The sequence below is a fragment of the Sinohyriopsis cumingii genome, chromosome 6 (assembly GCF_028554795.1).
Source record: "Sinohyriopsis cumingii isolate HCF-2022 chromosome 6, ASM2855479v2, whole genome shotgun sequence".
Taxonomy (NCBI): Eukaryota; Metazoa; Mollusca; class Bivalvia; order Unionida; family Unionidae; genus Sinohyriopsis; species Sinohyriopsis cumingii.
Window position 1 is genome coordinate 133,085,631 of NC_142966.1, and position 17,660 is coordinate 133,103,290.

A 17,660-nucleotide genomic window follows, 5' to 3' on the forward strand; every position below is an offset into this window, starting at 1 on the left:
ATAAAACCAATTTCTAAAACCACACTGGTCGTTTTTGGATCAAGTCAAGGAGTGTACACTCTCCATTGTTCTCCAGCCACAGGGGTAAGTGTTAAATTTACATTTTCATTTGATATGCGAAGCTTATTCGGTTTGTAATGTCTTATCGCGTAATAATGCATTTATTACAACGCAGATTTAAAGTATTGAATTACAAGTCACTGTTAGAGGTTAAAGTATTCATATATATCTAGAGATTATACAGAAACTATTATTATGACCAATTTAGTTTTATTGTAGCTGACTGTTATTGTAGCTGATTGTGACTTTCGCTGTGATTGTGTCTGTCGCTATGAAGTGTGATTGTCAATGTGACTGTGAATATGACTAGAGCTGTCTGAAGCTGTCCGAAGCCGTCTAAAGTTGTTTAGAGCTGTCTGGAGTTTCCAGAATATTTTTTGCTGCGTGCTGTCGATAGGTATGTATGTATGTATGTATGTATGTACGTATGTATGTCTGTGCCACGGACGTAGACTTAGCAAATTAAAAAAGGTGCTGTATGCTGTCTGTACGTGTAACGTATGACTGTACTCGTGGTGAATTCATAAAGGGTGCGAGCGGTCGATAAGAGTGTGGGCCAACCCAAGGAATCGTGCGACTGTACAAGGGGTCTAGAAGCATACGTTTGGATCAATTGTTGTTCCATTGCATTTTTATATCCATAAGATTATTTTGAATCTTAGTTGTGTTCATAAGATTATTTTGAATCTTAAAGGCACAATAGTGCAGCTGACGGTGAATTTTCTTGCAAAAATGTTGGGACATTTATGTATATCAACTGATTAAATACTATTTAAAAGGCATTACTAGGGTAATATCAAGTACGTAGGGGTTCTCGTTATGAAATACGAGCTCTCTGAAATCTTCGTACGTAGAGTAACGAATCTACCGTCTCCATGTTGAAATCCCGCTCGGCAGTGATCGGCAGATCCCGAATGAATAACACACATAATTCCGGTGACCGAAATTTGCATAATTATAGGCCACATTTTAAACACTGAAGCTGATGACGTAAAACACAACCACGCTACGAGACCGCCCAAAATGTCAACAACGGTGAGTACGATCTTCTTCTGATCTCGTTCTTTTCTTCTTATCCTTTTCCTTTCTAATTTTAATTTTGAGAGGAAACAATGAAATGTATGTAGAACTACTTTTATAGTTATATTTCAAAGTTTTTGTGGTACGAGAATAATTTAAATCGACGTGCTCTGTACAGTATTGCAAAAACCCACAGGTACTCTATTTGTTGCCCAGTAGAATTCGTACTCCCTCACGTCCCCCCCACTCAATTTTATAAATGAAAATCATCAGGGATATTTAAAAATGCTCAAAATTGAGTAATTTCATTAATCAATTTATAAATTCTAACCAGATTGTCACCAGTGGACCCCTAATACCCATCTTTCTGACGTTTCAAACAAAGCGGAAAAGAATTTCTCCAAGTTAATACTTTACATACACAAGGTTTTAATTTTTTTTTTTTTTTTAAAATCTGCGACTAGACTATGGAATCTAGGTTCAAAACTCGGGGCCATATCATAAAAAAGTACACACACAAACGTACAGTCACTTGTCAGCTGAAGTTTGACCACAGCTTTATTCTTGGACATGTTTATTGGGTATTGTGCACACTGAGTAAATAGACACATAGACTTTGCTTTGGTGCCCATTCGAGGAAAGTAGGGGCCCTTTTTAAATTTTGGATCCCCACCCCACCCAACACTTGACCTGATCCAGCCCAAAAATACTTCTATCAAATCACAACCTCTCATGTATTAATTTCTGATCCAAAGTTAGCACTATATTCCTATAAGTTTAATAAGTAATCATGAATATATTAGTTGTCAAATTATGAAATACATTTACATATTAAAATTCATTAGATAGACTTAAATCAGCTCACTTTCAAGCTCAATTCTAGAGCGACCTTTAAGAGGAAGAGGGAGGATGAGGCATGGAACAAGAAGTTGATAAACCAGATGGGGGAGAGGAGAAAGACATGCTGTGCAGCCTAAAAACTGAGCTGACCAAGCTCTACACATAGTTCAGACAAGGCAGACAAGAATGAGGGTAATTGTTTATTTATATCTTGCAAAACAAGTATTGATAGATATTGAAAAATGTTTGGTACTGAGTAAGTTGGCAAAGACTCTAATATCTATGTCAGTAGTGTTTTGCACAACTTAGAAAACGCATACTTGTATTAAACGATTAGTTATTTTACCAAACAATGTATGTTTAAACTGCTTTACTTTTTGTTGCTATTCAACACCCCACCCCAATATGATTTGATAAAGGAAGACTATGCACAGATACCATAGAAAATACAGAGGCCACCTCATTTATATGGCCACCTTATTTAATACCAAAATGGTAAAAGTATTATGGAAACAATCTCATAGAGTACCCCATTGCACGATGAAATGCATATAATTGATATGAAACTAAATACAAAAGGTTTTAACATGGGTCACTTAAATGTACAAGGTATAGTGGAAAAAATAGAACAGATTAAGTTAATGTTGTCTTCCAAGGAAAAGAGTATGCATGTTTTAGGACTCACTGAAACCAAATTAAATGCTAGCCACAATGATGATCTATTTCATTGTCAAGGCTACAATAAACCATTATGCAGGGACAGAGAGACAGTGGGGGGGGGGGTCTTGTATACATTACAAGATGTAAATGCAGAAAGGCGACCTGACTTGGGGTCACATGAAATTGAGAGTATTTGGGTGGAAATTTCTCAAAATAATGCAGAATCATTCCTAGTTGGTTTCATTTATAGGTCACCTTCCTCCAAAGCAATTTGGAATGATAACTCTCTGAAACAAATAGAAAATGTTCATGCACAGGAGAAAGAAACATATATACTCAGCAGTCTAAATAAGGACCTACTCAATACTCAAATAAGGAGTAACTGGATGGAATTTTTTGAATCATTAGGCCTAGTCCAGCTGGTAAATGAGCCCACAAGTGTAACAGAAATATCAAGCACTCTTATCGATCACATTTATACCAACCTACCAAACAATGTGGCTTGTGTTAATGTACCAAATGTTGGTCTTAGTGACCACTATCCTACTTTTTTGACAAGAAAGGTTAAATGCAACATAAATAGGAACAATACACACAAAACTATCACTTACAGATCTTTCCAAAATTGAAGTAAATAACAATTTCAAGATGACCTATATAAAGTTCCATTAAATATTATCCAAAATTTTGATGACATATGTGAAGCTCTAAAAGGGTGGACTGATTTATGAATGTAGTCTCTAAGCATGCACCACTAAATGTACATTGAGTAAAGTATGAAATCCAACCTAACTGATTTACTACTGAAATTCTAGATACTATGAAGACACGAGACCAATTGAAGGCTATGGGAAACCATCCACAGTATCAAGTATGGGGAAATAACATAACAAGTATGACTGAAAAGGCTAAAAAAACACCTTATTTTCAATCAGTGCTTGAAAACACAAAGAGCAACACAAACTCCATTTGGAAAGTCTTTAGTGAACTCATTGGGGTAACACACAAAGATCAGACAAATAAAATTCACTCACTTCTGGTAAATGACACAAAAGTCATTGATGACACTGACATTGCAAATATTTTGAGTGATTTTTTTTCACTAACAATATCACTCAGTTATAAGAACCAGTGATAGAAAACAACTATAATGAACTGAAACATGCCTAAGGTGGGATGTTTCTCTATCCCACAGGTATAAAAAAACTGCTAAACAATGTCTCAGTAAACTTGATATCAAGAAAGCTACAGGACTTGATCAGATTGGTCCACGACTCATTAAAACTTCTGCCTCAGCTATTTCAGATAGCATAACATAACATTCATAATCAATTTAAATATTGCAACCTCATCTGTCCCCAAAATATGGAAAACTGCAAAAGTAATGCCTATGCACAAATCTGGTTCTAAGAATATGCTGATAACTACCAGCCAATTTCAATACAACCAAAACTTGTCAAAATTGATTGAAAAACATGTCCATGACTCGTTCATGTCATATTTAATGAAACAGTTGCTGTTACACCCTATTCAATCAGGCTTTAGACAGAAACATTCATGTGAGACTGACTTGATCTCTCTAACTGGTAAATGGCTTCAACCACTTGATCAGAGTTGAATAATAGGATCTCTATTTGTAGATTTCAGGCAAGTTTATGGGTTGGTGTACATGAAATTCTTTTAAGAAACTGAAAATCAACCAATGTGATGAAAGCACAATTAGATGGTTTACTTCAAAGTTAAGTGAGAGAACACAACATGTTTATATAAATGTTCTGTCAGAACCTGGAACAATTAGATATGGAGTACCACAAGGTTCAATTTTAGGTCCATTACTATTAATACTATTTATTAATGGCCTACCACTTTTCACTAAGGGACTCAATTTCATCTACAGATCTCTATGCAAATGACACAACATTGTCAGACATCCAAAACACAAGCACAAACTATAAATTTATTTACAGGATGCCCTAAACAAACTGGACAACTGGTACACATACAATGGCATAGTGGTAAATACTGGAAGAACTAAAATATTATTTATCTCAACATGGCAAAAAAGAAAAAATCTTGGTAGTGATGAACTATGTCTGACATGGAAGGATACAAATTTGCAAACGGTTTGTCATGATAGACTATTTGGTGTTTTGGTAGATAATAACCTATCATGGACTGATCTTGTCAGTAAAAAAGTTAATTCAAGTTTATGGCTTTTCAGTAGGATAAGGTACAGAAAACTATTTTATAACAGTTACATACAACCCTATTTAGACTACTGTAACACAGTGTGGAGTAATTCAAATGATAAAATCATAGCAAAGCTGGCACATCTTAAAACAAATACATTCAGGCTATATCAATCCAGAAAGTAAGCAAGGAAAATTTTAGCTGGTAAGTTAAAATTATTACCTATTAAAGACTGAATCCGTTTGAGAAAAGCCAAAGTAATGTACATGATATCCAATAATAGTGCTCCTGAATATTTACAATCACTATTCAAGTATAGGCTACCTGGTAATACTCCACAACTGTGATCCATGTCTACCAAACAGTATAAAATTCCCAAACCAAATAAGGAATTATTTAAAAAATGTTTCCAGTACTCTGGAACTTTGCTTAGGAATAGTATTCCAGTTGACTTTAGAAATACCAACTCTATTTCCTTCTTCCAAACCAATATATACAGCTGCTTCAGAGATACACTTAAAATAGATAAATTCATTTATATGAGGGCCTAAAGGTAGATTAGCTAAAATCATTTCATATATAGGTATTAGTGATCTACGCTAGTGGCATACAAACATTCAATACTATTAAGGTCAACTTGATCTTTTTTCAATTTAATTAATAAACCAACTTAAGTAATACATTTATTAGTTTTATTTTTTAAAAATACAAAATGGGAACAAAACTTCTATGCAATCTTACTTTGGAGTTCAGCAATTAGACCTGACTAGATTGCAGTTTTTTTTTATAAATTTAGACATGTACAGAATTCATATAGCCATTTAAGTCTTGTGAAATAAATACTACACTTTTATTCTTCTGTTTTAAATATGATGCATGCCTTAATGTGTATTTCTAAAGCCCCAAAATATGTTAAGATAATACTATATATGCAATATCATGATAAACATAAGGACTTAATAATCCTAAATTGTTTTATTTATCCAGAATTAAGACTGACATGAAGGCTTGCAAGAAACCTTTTTTTTTCTTCATATCTGATCTAACATTTTTGGGTAAGAATTTTAATTGCCCAGTCTGCTTGGCATTCAATGTTTCCACCTTTGAATTGGTGATTACTGCAAATGATTTCTGTATAACAAATTTACTCAATTCAATGGCAATTTTGAAATTTCTTTAATTCTTTCAATAACTTTTATATATTCCTTAAGCGTGTTATTGCCAAAGCTTAAAATTTTTATGTACAAAATGTATATCACAAAAGGTATGAATAACTTGACAGGTATGTTGGCTACATTACAGAAAACCTCTTTCTGTATACAGGATATGTGTAGCACATGCCTATAAATGTACAACTTGCACTTTGTACCAATAAAATCAAAATACTACATCAATTTACAAACAACTAAAACTTTGATAGTTATTCTTACAATACAACATTAACAATGAATTCCATTTCCAAGGTGGACTCTCAAAGATTGATAATTGATGTACATACATGATTGTTGTAAATGTTATTTCTTTGCAACCACTGTGAAAGAATTTTAAAATTGTAAGCCATCCAAAAACAGACATGCATACATATGCAAATGATAAGGACTTTGTTTTAATTTACAACTGATACTCATCGAGTAGATTCTTTTCATTACCTGATTTCAATGTGGGTACCTCACTATACTAAACAAATCTAAGCTGCAATCAGCCATTCCTATTTGATCCCAATACAGGAGTCTCTGACTTCTAGAAATGCTCCCCAAAAACTTTGAGCTGTCCATCTTAACATAAACTATCAGTTCTAGTTGCGATGGAACTCTGTGTTCATGTCAAAATAAAAACCATGTGCAGTTTTGATCCACGTGTATTTCACAGTGGAATTTGCTGATCAAAGATGAATAATGTTTGAATAAGCGCATGCTCCTATTATTTCTTAAAATATATTTTTTTACATTTTAGAAATAGCATATTACAATTGAATAATTTTTCAGATTTTTCAAGATCTAATCCTTGATGAGGATGTATATGCCTTGTCCAGGTTGTACAGACGAAATGTTCTTGTCCTCAACAATAAAGTTGACTTGATGAGTGCCAACAGTCATGCTACCTATAGGCAGTTCATACTACGGCAACATGGAAGGTTGGGGCCTGGACAGAGACATGTAATTCCCTCTTGCTGTTTCTGGCAGATACATGACAAATATCCCGATGGACAATATACTGGCTTCATCCCCTCTAGACTTGCATGAACTTAAACACTTTCTTGCATGTATGAGTTTGTATATAAATGAATACAATTGATTTTATTCATTGTTTTCTTATAAATGCACATAATATTGCATCAAACAATAATGCTTTCAGATTTTTTTTTTAACACCAGTCTATTTCTGCCTATAAACAATGTGGGCACGATCATAAATAATCAATATAAAAAGTTTTCAGCAACTGCAGATACAATATTATACATTATTTTATTTTCAACTACTGATATTTCAGGATATTATATAAAGTGTAACCTGCCTTAGCTGACACCTCCATATATCAGACACTGTTTCATATTTTACATAACTAAAATCGAGAGATCTCCTTCACCACACCAAAACTAGAGTTGATGGTGGTTCTTGAGGTGCCAGGTTTCTACAAATTCTCCTGGGATCATCTTCCTTTAGTTCTCTTCTCCTCTGCATACCCTGCTTTCCTTCAAGTTGACAGATGAGGGCTTTCTTTATGAGCTCCCTGATGTGGGGATGTTTTCTTTTCCTTGCAAGGGTAGACGGACCATCTGCCACTTTTTGTTGTAACATCAATGCCTGTTTTAAAGAAAATTTTATTTTCTAACATGTGTGACAAACATCCCCATGCTAACCCATATTAACTTTTTACCCAATATTAGAGCCTCATGATCAGTTCCCAAGAAGGAGTTGTTGAGGGTTTGTTTTAATTCTTATTTGTTCTATCCACAAAATACTATGTGAGACAGCATGCATTTTTGCCCATTCCTTCAGAAAGCGACATGTTTTCATGAACAGGTATTAGCTAGTAATCATCATGATGACAGCATCTACTCCAAACGTCCTGAGGACATTCCATAAACCCCATATATCCTTAATAAAGTGTGTCAGTCCCCTGGGAAAGTGATACACATATCACTGGATCTAATTACTAGACTTGCATTGCTCAAATAAAAATAAATATTCACTAGAATGATAACAATACTAATTACAAGATCTGTATGCATGAAAATATTAAGATTCCTTACCACAAATATAAATGTGTGCCGACTTGAGAAGGAGAGTCACTATACATGTATCATGTGCACACATCTTATGAATTCTAATTTATTCAGATCTTCAAATGGTAAATATATACAGTAATTTATTATTTAGTTGAGAATAAAAATATTTAAAGTGGTCTTCACATTTTTCTTTTAAATACCATGCAATTGTTGCAATCCTGAAATGACATACCTGAAATTTAAGTAATACTCCACTGTTTAGGAACCTTTGGTCCAAGAGCACCTGTGCCAAGGTTTTCAGCACTTTGGCTTTCTTCTTGGGATCATCTTCATCAAGCCAAGGCTTTGTCAACTCTTCATTCTCCAGGTAAGGTTCATGAAGACATTTATTAATGCCTTGGCCATGTGAGAGGATCTACTCATGTGTATTGGTGATGTGATTTAGGACACTCCTCAAGATACTCTGAAAGAATGCCACAATCAATACCTTTAGCACCTAAAGCTGGTCTCTTTTGTCATGGTGACCCCATATTGATAAGACAACTTGATTTATATCATAAAGTGAAAGCTAATAGTTAATAGTTAGCGTAGAAGGATTCAAATTTTCCTCAGATCATTGTTCCTTCAATATTCCACATTACTATGACATTTCAAATAAATTACTTTTAATAAACTACATACCTAGAAAATTTGGTGATGAATATATATGGATAAAAAATACATTAAAAGAAATCAGAAGATAAGGATTATGCACTGTAATTTTGATTTCATACAAAAGTATACAATAGCAAATGTTTACATATATGTTTCAAATAAAAGGACTGAAAACTCACAAAAAATTGTCCATAGCTGCTAGCAGTCTTGCATGAAAAACCAAAACTGGTTCATGTCTTGGGACCATTGTAATAAAGCCATATTATCCATTTGTTTGGCAACCTTGAAAAGTAGGTAGATAAAATAAAGTTAAAAATGCATGAAGAGCAATCATCAAAACAGAAACAGCTTTTCAATTCCAAAAGTTTTATAACAGTAAAGAGTGAAAACCAACAAGTCATTTAATTCCCAAGAATAAAAAATGAAATTTAAAAAGAACTTACAGTATTGTAAATTAAATCCTAAATAAGTTATATCACCAGTCCTAATGAATAAAGTTCTAATGAACTGCCAGTGGTTTCCAAAAACAAACTTCAACTGTTATCTCAGTATTTTGTTTTTAAATTAAATATGTCTTATGTGCATTCATCAAGAGCTAAGTGGATAGATGGGAAGAGGGTGTTAGCAAGAACTGCATGTGGGACATAGATACATGTATAAATGGGAAACGGCATAAAGAAAGCATATGAGGCATGTAGACACAATTTCAATATACAATCACTGGTCCTCTAAGTATTGAGTGGGGGAAAAAACCCAGTATACCGGAACTTTTTTGCATAACCAAAACAATGACAGTTCAAATTATGCCTTTTTCTATGCATCAAGTGGCACAGTTGAAATACCCAACCCCACTTCTGAGAAAGCGAAATTCAAATTCTTTTTTATAACTCAAACTAAGAAAAGCATGAAGTGGGAACTCAACCTGCTGGCAGTTATAATAATGTCCTTTATCAGCATTGCATTTGTTACATCATTGTTTTCAGCACAATGACAATTGTAAGACAACCCCCACCCATGCACAAAAAAAATCTGCAAGAAATTTGTCGTTTTTACCTTCCTGATTCAATAGCAAATACTTCAGATACTGAAGGTGTCTTCATTCTCTCAGCATGTTGCAAAAGCACTTGGCCAGGTGTTGATGTGAAGCATGAAAATGTACTGGCCATCGGTTCTGTATGCTTGGGTTCATCTTTTGCTACATTCTTTGTAACTTAAAATATGAATTAAATATTCATTTGTATTATAAGTTATGCTTTAAATCTGTTTCTTTGTGCACTGTGTTAAACACTTAGAACTGAAATACTTCATTTAAGCAAGAATACATAATAATAGATCTAAAAAAAATTCACATCAATAAAACTAACTTGACTGCAGCTCAAAGCTTTAACTGATAACAATCTGCCAGCCATATATTCTGGTAGCACTACAACATCCTTTCCTATCATGACTAGAGCTCCTTTTGTAACTGTAGTCAATACAGTGCTTTATAATAGATTTACTAGTAGTTGAAAGATTTACAATAAAATCTTATTATTTGTTCCATCACGTTTACATGATAAGGTTATTACACTTTTATGCAAGTAATGTGCATGTCACATTAACCTAAGGTGTGTGTGTGGGGGGGGGGGGATAGATTAGTCCTACATGTAAGACGTAGCATATTTTGATTTTGTAAGCAACAACATAAATATCAGCGTCTGGTCTTACAGGTAGGACTAGGGGATAGATATGATATAAATAATGATAACGCTTGTAAATGTATCTAAGTTCCCTCGCCGAATTTTTTTAAAAATACCTGTCTCACGAAGATAATTGACAGGTGTACAAAATGACCTTTATGAGCAAGCTGTTATAAAAAAATAAATAATATATTCCACCCCAACATACAATATACACAATGCATTCACGGAGTGAATTTCTGATCAGCGATCACATCTATTTTGGGAATATTACAAAGCAAGTCCTTGTGCAAACATTGTATTAATAAAACAGTGTGGTTTCAAACATACAGCAGGAACAAAATATTGAAAAATGGAGAACGCTTATACATAGACATCAGTCACTTGATTCTGGGGAAACTAATGTGTATCACCATATAACACAGACATTGGCTTACCTGTCCAACAACAACTTCGCCCTTTCAGTGCCTGATGCCAGTCCTAACTCTTACATCAATGCTCTCCATCGAACAAACTGGTCCCCAAGACGAATCCTTGATAAGTCCCGTTCGGTTTCTCAGTGTTTCGACGTTTCTTCTCGGAAAGCGACAAGCGCGGGCGACCTTTACGTTTTTGACTCTCACGTGTATCCGCCATTTTTGTTTATAGTAGATATTTAAATTACAACCACGTGACTCATAACCCGCCCACTGGACGAAGATGACGTATACGTTTTTGTGGTCACGTGAGGCTTCCGTAACAGTTCGTGACCTACAAGTTTCAATTAAAGCGGGCCCCCACAAAAAGTCATTTTCTCTCGTTTATTTATCAATTGCACAATTTAATCTTCTCAAACTCTAGGTTATTTTGAATTATTTCAGCTTATAAGTCGACACATTTCACTAGTTACATGATCTGTAACATTCACAAAATTACAAACACTCTGCACTATTGTGCCTTTAATAGAATTCATATTCGAGATTATGTGAATCTCTTATAGTGTAAAATACTGTGTGAAGCGTATCTGCAGTCCATGAGGTTTCTTGGATCTGTACTTCACATTGATTTAATATTTTTGGTTTATTTTCGATGTGTGAATGTTGTGTAGAGTGATTTGAGTAAATCGTATGTTGAGAGCGTGAGAGAATCATTGTATTTTTACATCATATTTTTATCATTATTAATTCGTTCATAAATTTCCATCTTTCTCACATTGTGTTTGTCTTATTCATTTAGTCCAAAAATCCACTCGGTTTTTATTCCGCGACAAAATTTAGTAAGTAGGAATTTCTCAAGATCAGAGATGGTTTCGGTATTTGGCAGTCAAATAAGAAACAAATTTATCTTTACTTCCAGTAGAGTGTCGATCATTAAGAGTGACTTATGTTTTATTTAAAGTCTCTCTCATTTACTTCGTTTCAACTGAAAGAAAACAAATACTACTTTATGGCAGTGAATGCATCGATGTACAAATGTCATAGAATGGTTAGTTTGCCAGGTATTGGTCGATGGTAGTAATGGGGGTGGGGTGGGTACTGAATTAGCTTCTGGTAATTGAACATTTTCAAGGGGATGTATATATTCCATCTTAAACCAGACCCAAATAGGGATTACTTCATACCTTCGTGGCAGCTCTCCTGTCAATAGGCATTGTTATTCTCTCCACACTATTGCCACACATTAACATTTACGTAATTTTAATGTGTGGTCAGTATCCACTACACCAGCTATATTTGGATATCCAAAGTTTTTAGCTTTCCCTGCATATATTTGGCATGTGTTGTTAATGACGATACCTTTCCAAGCTCTTGAAAAGTGTAGTTTAAAATATTCATTGATCCTCTTCCATAACGGCTTCAATTCAAACCACCATAGAAGGACCTCGTTAAGGTCAGAGAATTCCAGACTGTGAAACAAAACGAAAGAGAAAATAAGTCTCACTGACATATTTACTCATCAAAAGGAGTCATTGGTGCATATAAAACCTCAAACGTTTAACATGACGTCTGATAAAGTAGAACATGTATTTATATTGATATAGTGATGTCTTATCTGAGAAGCGATATGCGATGTAGATCGGCAATAATGGAAGCACAGATGGATACATTTCAGAAACATATAATGAAGGGTACTTACAACTGACAGCTGCTAAAATTCGTGCAATATGATAATACTATTCAGTAAATAAAGTCACCATCTGTCCAAAGGAAGACAATAGCAACATAAAATCTAATCTAATTATTTTTTATTAATGTTGTAAACTATACTGTATCTTCGTAGCACCCAATATATTTCAATTCCAGTTTGTCCACTAGTTGAAAACCAGACGCCACTTTATCGTAAAGTTCGTGTATTAAGTCACTGCTTTTAACCCACTGCACAAAAATCTACCTCTGCGTATGACACCGTTGAACATATGATCTAATAAAATAATATTTTGCAGAAAAACATCAATGGCACATGGAATTCTAATGCAGGGTATGTACATTCAGTGACACTGGTTTAACAAAAAATGTCTTCAGTTGTTGTCCAGGAACTAGAAAAGAAAAGATCAGATCACCTTATAATATAATCGTCAGCTAGAAGTAATATCTATCGACTCTCAAGGCTGTGCCGGTTCATGTAAGTTTATCTTTCTTAGCCCAAGGTAGCTAATTTTGTCTGAGTATGAAGCGATGAAAACAGATTGTCACTCTTTTACTTGTTTATATCATTCCTAGTATAACTCTGATACCTGCCATCCCCCTAGCTTATTTTCTATATTCTTGACGGATCATACCCGTTGTTAAATAGTCATATGTGGCTGCATCAAATGGTGGTATAGATATATAGATAGGAGTAGTAGTAGCAGTTGTAGCAGTATGAAAAGAGTATAGATAGAGAGAGCGATAGACAGCTAACTTACCCCTTACGAGGAGTGAATCAGTATGGTGACAATTTTTTTAAGTCTTTTTTTTTCTTCATTTATATGAGATGCAAATCGTAAATGGCAGATAACTAAACATGCGTCCAAGACGATTCTGGTACTGCCATATACTGCTTGCTTTTAGAACAACCATTATTAACATGTAAAACTTCATTTTAAATTACCTTCTGATAATATGTAACTTAGGCTTCGCTGATCGTGTAAAATAAAATAGGGAACACAACAAAACTGTTACTACCAGACGTATATACAATGGGACTGAAGCATATAGAAGTACATATGTTGAAAACGTAAGATCTTCATTGTTACAAAAATCGGATTCGATATTCCAAAAGAAGTTGCTAAAATGCAGCATTTCAGAAGAAAGTAAGAAAGAAATATCTCTTTTTCGATAAAAAATTGATCTCGCACATGCTTATAAAGCACTGCTTTCCTTGTTGATCCAAGCAAAAACCGTATTATTAAAGGTTGCAGAATTCAGTTCCTCGTGATTTGAAGAATGGGCAAGATGAACAAGATGTCAGTGTCAAATTGGGGGAGAAAAGAGACCAGGGAGACAAAATACATAGACTTGAAATAAGAAGATGATGAATTAAATCCAGCGCAAAATGATATCAAAAGAGAGCAATTTGAGGTGAAAGAGAAAGAACTTAAAACAATAAGGGATGACATTACCATGAAGGATCAAGCAGCCCCAGAGCAGGAGAACAAAATTCGTCAACTTAAACGAAGCGTTGAAGCAGCCTATAAAGACCTGAACTCTTTAAATCAAAGACTTTTCGACTGCCACAATGAACAGTAAGCGAAAAAGAGGAGCCTGAAAGAACAGGAAAAGGCAATGGAGGATATTAAATGGGCGACGGATGAAGCATTGACAAGGTTAATTAATGTTTGCTGATGAAGTATAATATGTTACATACAAGATCACCTTTTGTTGTCGTTCAAGTCTGACATTTCGTGATTGTTATTAGGCATTTATACAAGTAAAACAAAACGTTTTGTATACGGCAAAATTAATATGTCAAGTTAAGTCTTTTGTTCAACAATGCCACTAAGGAAGTCATGGGTATACGCCCCAAAATGCACTCGTTAATAGTTACTCCCAAGGACCCGGTGGCACACGAAAAAACCATTAGGAAACCCAAAAGTGTACCACGTGTGGTTGTGCAAAAGGATCTTTGACCTGACATGTGCGTGGCATATCTACTCAAGGAGGGCGAATTCATGAAGCGGCAAATACTATTCAGTCGCGAAAACATCACATGGCTATTTATGGTTGCACCGAAGTGAGCTTGTCTCCACTGGACATCAAGCGATATATTTTCCCTGAGGAACTCGTCATACATGTGTGCAGGATAGATACTAGCGATAATTATGTTTTCGAGGGGATGACTTGTACAGTAGCAGATGAGATACACTTAAGAGATCTAGATACAGACCTGTACATAAGCACTCGGGGGATTGGACTCTTCACAGGACTGAAGCAACAGTGGAACTTGGCATCCCAATGGGTGACTGTGCAGCTCTGCTCACCTCAGTAACATTAGGGAAGGCTATAAAAGGTGCTTGCTTGCTTCATTTAGGCTGACAGGAATCACACCTTAGCAGTCGAAAACTTAGCAAGAAGACGAAGGTGACGCAAATCCATATGAGTGTCTTCAACATACGTACAGTACAAGACAGTACAAGAGCAGATAACCCACAGCTGAAGATGGTCGATAGATGGCTAGACTCTACATCCATATAGCAGCCTTGAGTGAAACTAACCTCGCTGAGGAAGGACAACTCACCAAAGTAGGAGCCGGCTGCACCTTCTTATGGAGTGTAGAGGAGCAACGTAAAGGCTTTGACATACTTACCCATGGAGGACCTGGGAAGATCATAGCAAAATTTGATTGATCAGAGAAACATATCATCATGGTTCGGTAATTCCATGGTTCCATTCCCAGTCACCAATGGAGTCAAGCATGACTGCTTGTTGGCCCCAACCCTCATCAGTACGATGTTCTCTGCCATGCTTACTGTTGTCTTCCGTAACTATGACACTGAGATCGACACCATGAACCCAATTAACGGCAAACATTTCAATCAATACATGCGAAGACTAAATTACAGGAAGTGACTGTAAGTGATCAAGTGTATACCATCACAGCAAATGAATAAACTCTCCTGACAGTGGACAAGTTCATATATATCGGCAACACACTGTCACGTGCAGTCCACATCGATGATATTAGCAACGACAGAATTTCTTAAGCAGGTCTTAACTTTTTGCAGGCTACACGCAAATACGAGGGGCGCAGAGAAATCAGTCTGCAATCAAAACTTAAGGTCTACAAAGCTATTATCTTGCGGACCCAGTTATATCCTTGCGAAAACTACGTTGTACAGATGACATGTCTGTACGTTGTACATATGTCATGTCACGAACTTTAATCATTTTGAGATGGATTTCCTGCTGAAATTAATAAGAATATGATGACAGGACAGGGTTCAAGACACATAGCTTCTCACACGGGTATGCATTCCAAGCATCCACACTCTTCTGGTGAAAACACAGTTGAGATGGGCAGGTCACATTACCAGGATGTCGGAAGAGCGGATACCAAAAATTTGTCTACGGTGAACTGAAGGAGTGAAAACGATCTGAGGGTGAAGGGGTAGCTACCATACATAATGAAAGCATGCTTGCAACTTATCATCTCGACGAGATATGATCAACACTATACATGTTTTTAAAGGTTACCGAAGTACATTCACTTTGGCAAGTGTTTAGATGCATAAAGCTGTGAACATAAAGTTATTCGCTGAACGACGACAGTGTAAGATAAACACATTAAATATTTCTTCTTATCTCATACAAAAACTTTACAAGTTACAAATATTCACATATAAGTAATCTCCCAGCTTATATCTGCATATATCGAATGCAAGATATCTGCATATCAAATTGTAAGATAAATTTTATATGATTTGAGTTTTATGTAACATATGTCAATTAATTTTTAAGACATGCTACAAATGTAAATATCGGAAATAAATGTGAAGGCAGGACACCATGGAATTTTATCATCTAAAGATGGTCAGATAGGGAAGATTTCGGAAAAGGAAACTGAATTATACACTTTTCTTTTGTGCTAGAAGAAAACGGTCACCTTTTTACTGTTTTTCCCCTCGACGGCGACAACGGGAACATGGAACATTTACTATTCAATAACCTTATAAAATAATGAAATCATAACAAGACAAGGAAATATCATTACAAACGTATTGCTTAAATTATTCAAATTGAAATATTTAACACATTTTAAACGATATGGAAAATGCATTTGTACACCAAAATAATGAGAACCATTTGACATATGCGTTTCAAGTATAACAAGACAGAGTGCCAAATGTATCTCCCTATATATATTTCTATCTGATTAGCCATCGTACCCATACATGGCTTGTTTTTCGGTTTTATTCGTGGCGCAGGAGATTCAACCATATAACAACGCTTAACACCGAGAACTTACAAATACGTAGAACGCTTAAAGCTCTTGCCTTAGGATGATGCTGCTATACAACGACCGCTGGATACACAGGCGTTCTGTTCTGATAGGGATTAATAACACAGACTGAGGGTTTACAAATATTTATTGCCATGGATCACTATAAGAAAGATTATACTTACTGTCGGCATTTATTAATTAGTAGCGAGCGGCACGATAATCCGCCTGAATAACAAAGCTGATTTTCCAGAATGAATCGTGCCTGCATTTTGTTATTCTCTGCCACCAGTCTTGTCAGAATAAAGGTGTAGTACAGCTTGTTGGACTAAGGCACGGGCGCCCGCACATCAAGGGGGAGGTGAGGAGGGTCACAAGGGGGAGGTGAGGAGGGTCACTACATTTGTGGCCCATCCCACCTCACACAAAAAATAATTCTGCGGGCGTCCCTGGTCGAAGATCGTACATGTTGATCAAGTATATTTTTGTTCCCTTTTCCGCCTTATCTAAGCAAACAATGTGACATTTTGTTCATTAGGATAGTTTCAGTGACGTTGCTAGCATATTTGGACACCTATGCTACGTTTTCCGATGGGTCCCTGCAATGTTAAAAGCAATTTTGCTGGTCCAGAATTACGGTATTTGATGGGTGGTATATTACCTGTTCCTAGTTTATTTATTTAGTGTTAAAAAATAATTTCTTTGGAAGGGCTTGTGCACAGGGGCTCGTATCGTTGCTTACAATTGACCTGTCATACATGTACTATATAATTATATAGTACCTGTATGACAGGTCAATTTTTTAGCAACGATACGAGCCCCTGTTGGCTTGTGGACCCTCTGTATTTGTGGTGTCCTATGCTTTCCATGTTCTTGGCATATGGGTAGCCATGCCAATGGATAGTTTCGACGCTAATTATATACCTTGATGT

At 35.5% G+C, this 17,660-nt stretch overlaps 1 protein-coding gene across 1 annotated transcript; it reads left to right on the forward strand.

The window, feature by feature from the left end:
• Positions 1-854: 854 nt before the first annotated feature.
• LOC149798016 (P2X purinoceptor 7-like) lies at positions 855-7,065 on the forward strand. Its single transcript, XM_089963106.1, has 3 exons — positions 855-1,095; positions 1,964-2,112; positions 6,756-7,065. Exons 2-3 carry the CDS (start codon positions 2,107-2,109, stop codon positions 7,011-7,013), a joined length of 264 nt encoding a protein of 87 aa, XP_089819232.1. The 5' UTR covers positions 855-1,095; positions 1,964-2,106; the 3' UTR covers positions 7,014-7,065.
• Positions 7,066-17,660: the final 10,595 nt, after the last annotated feature.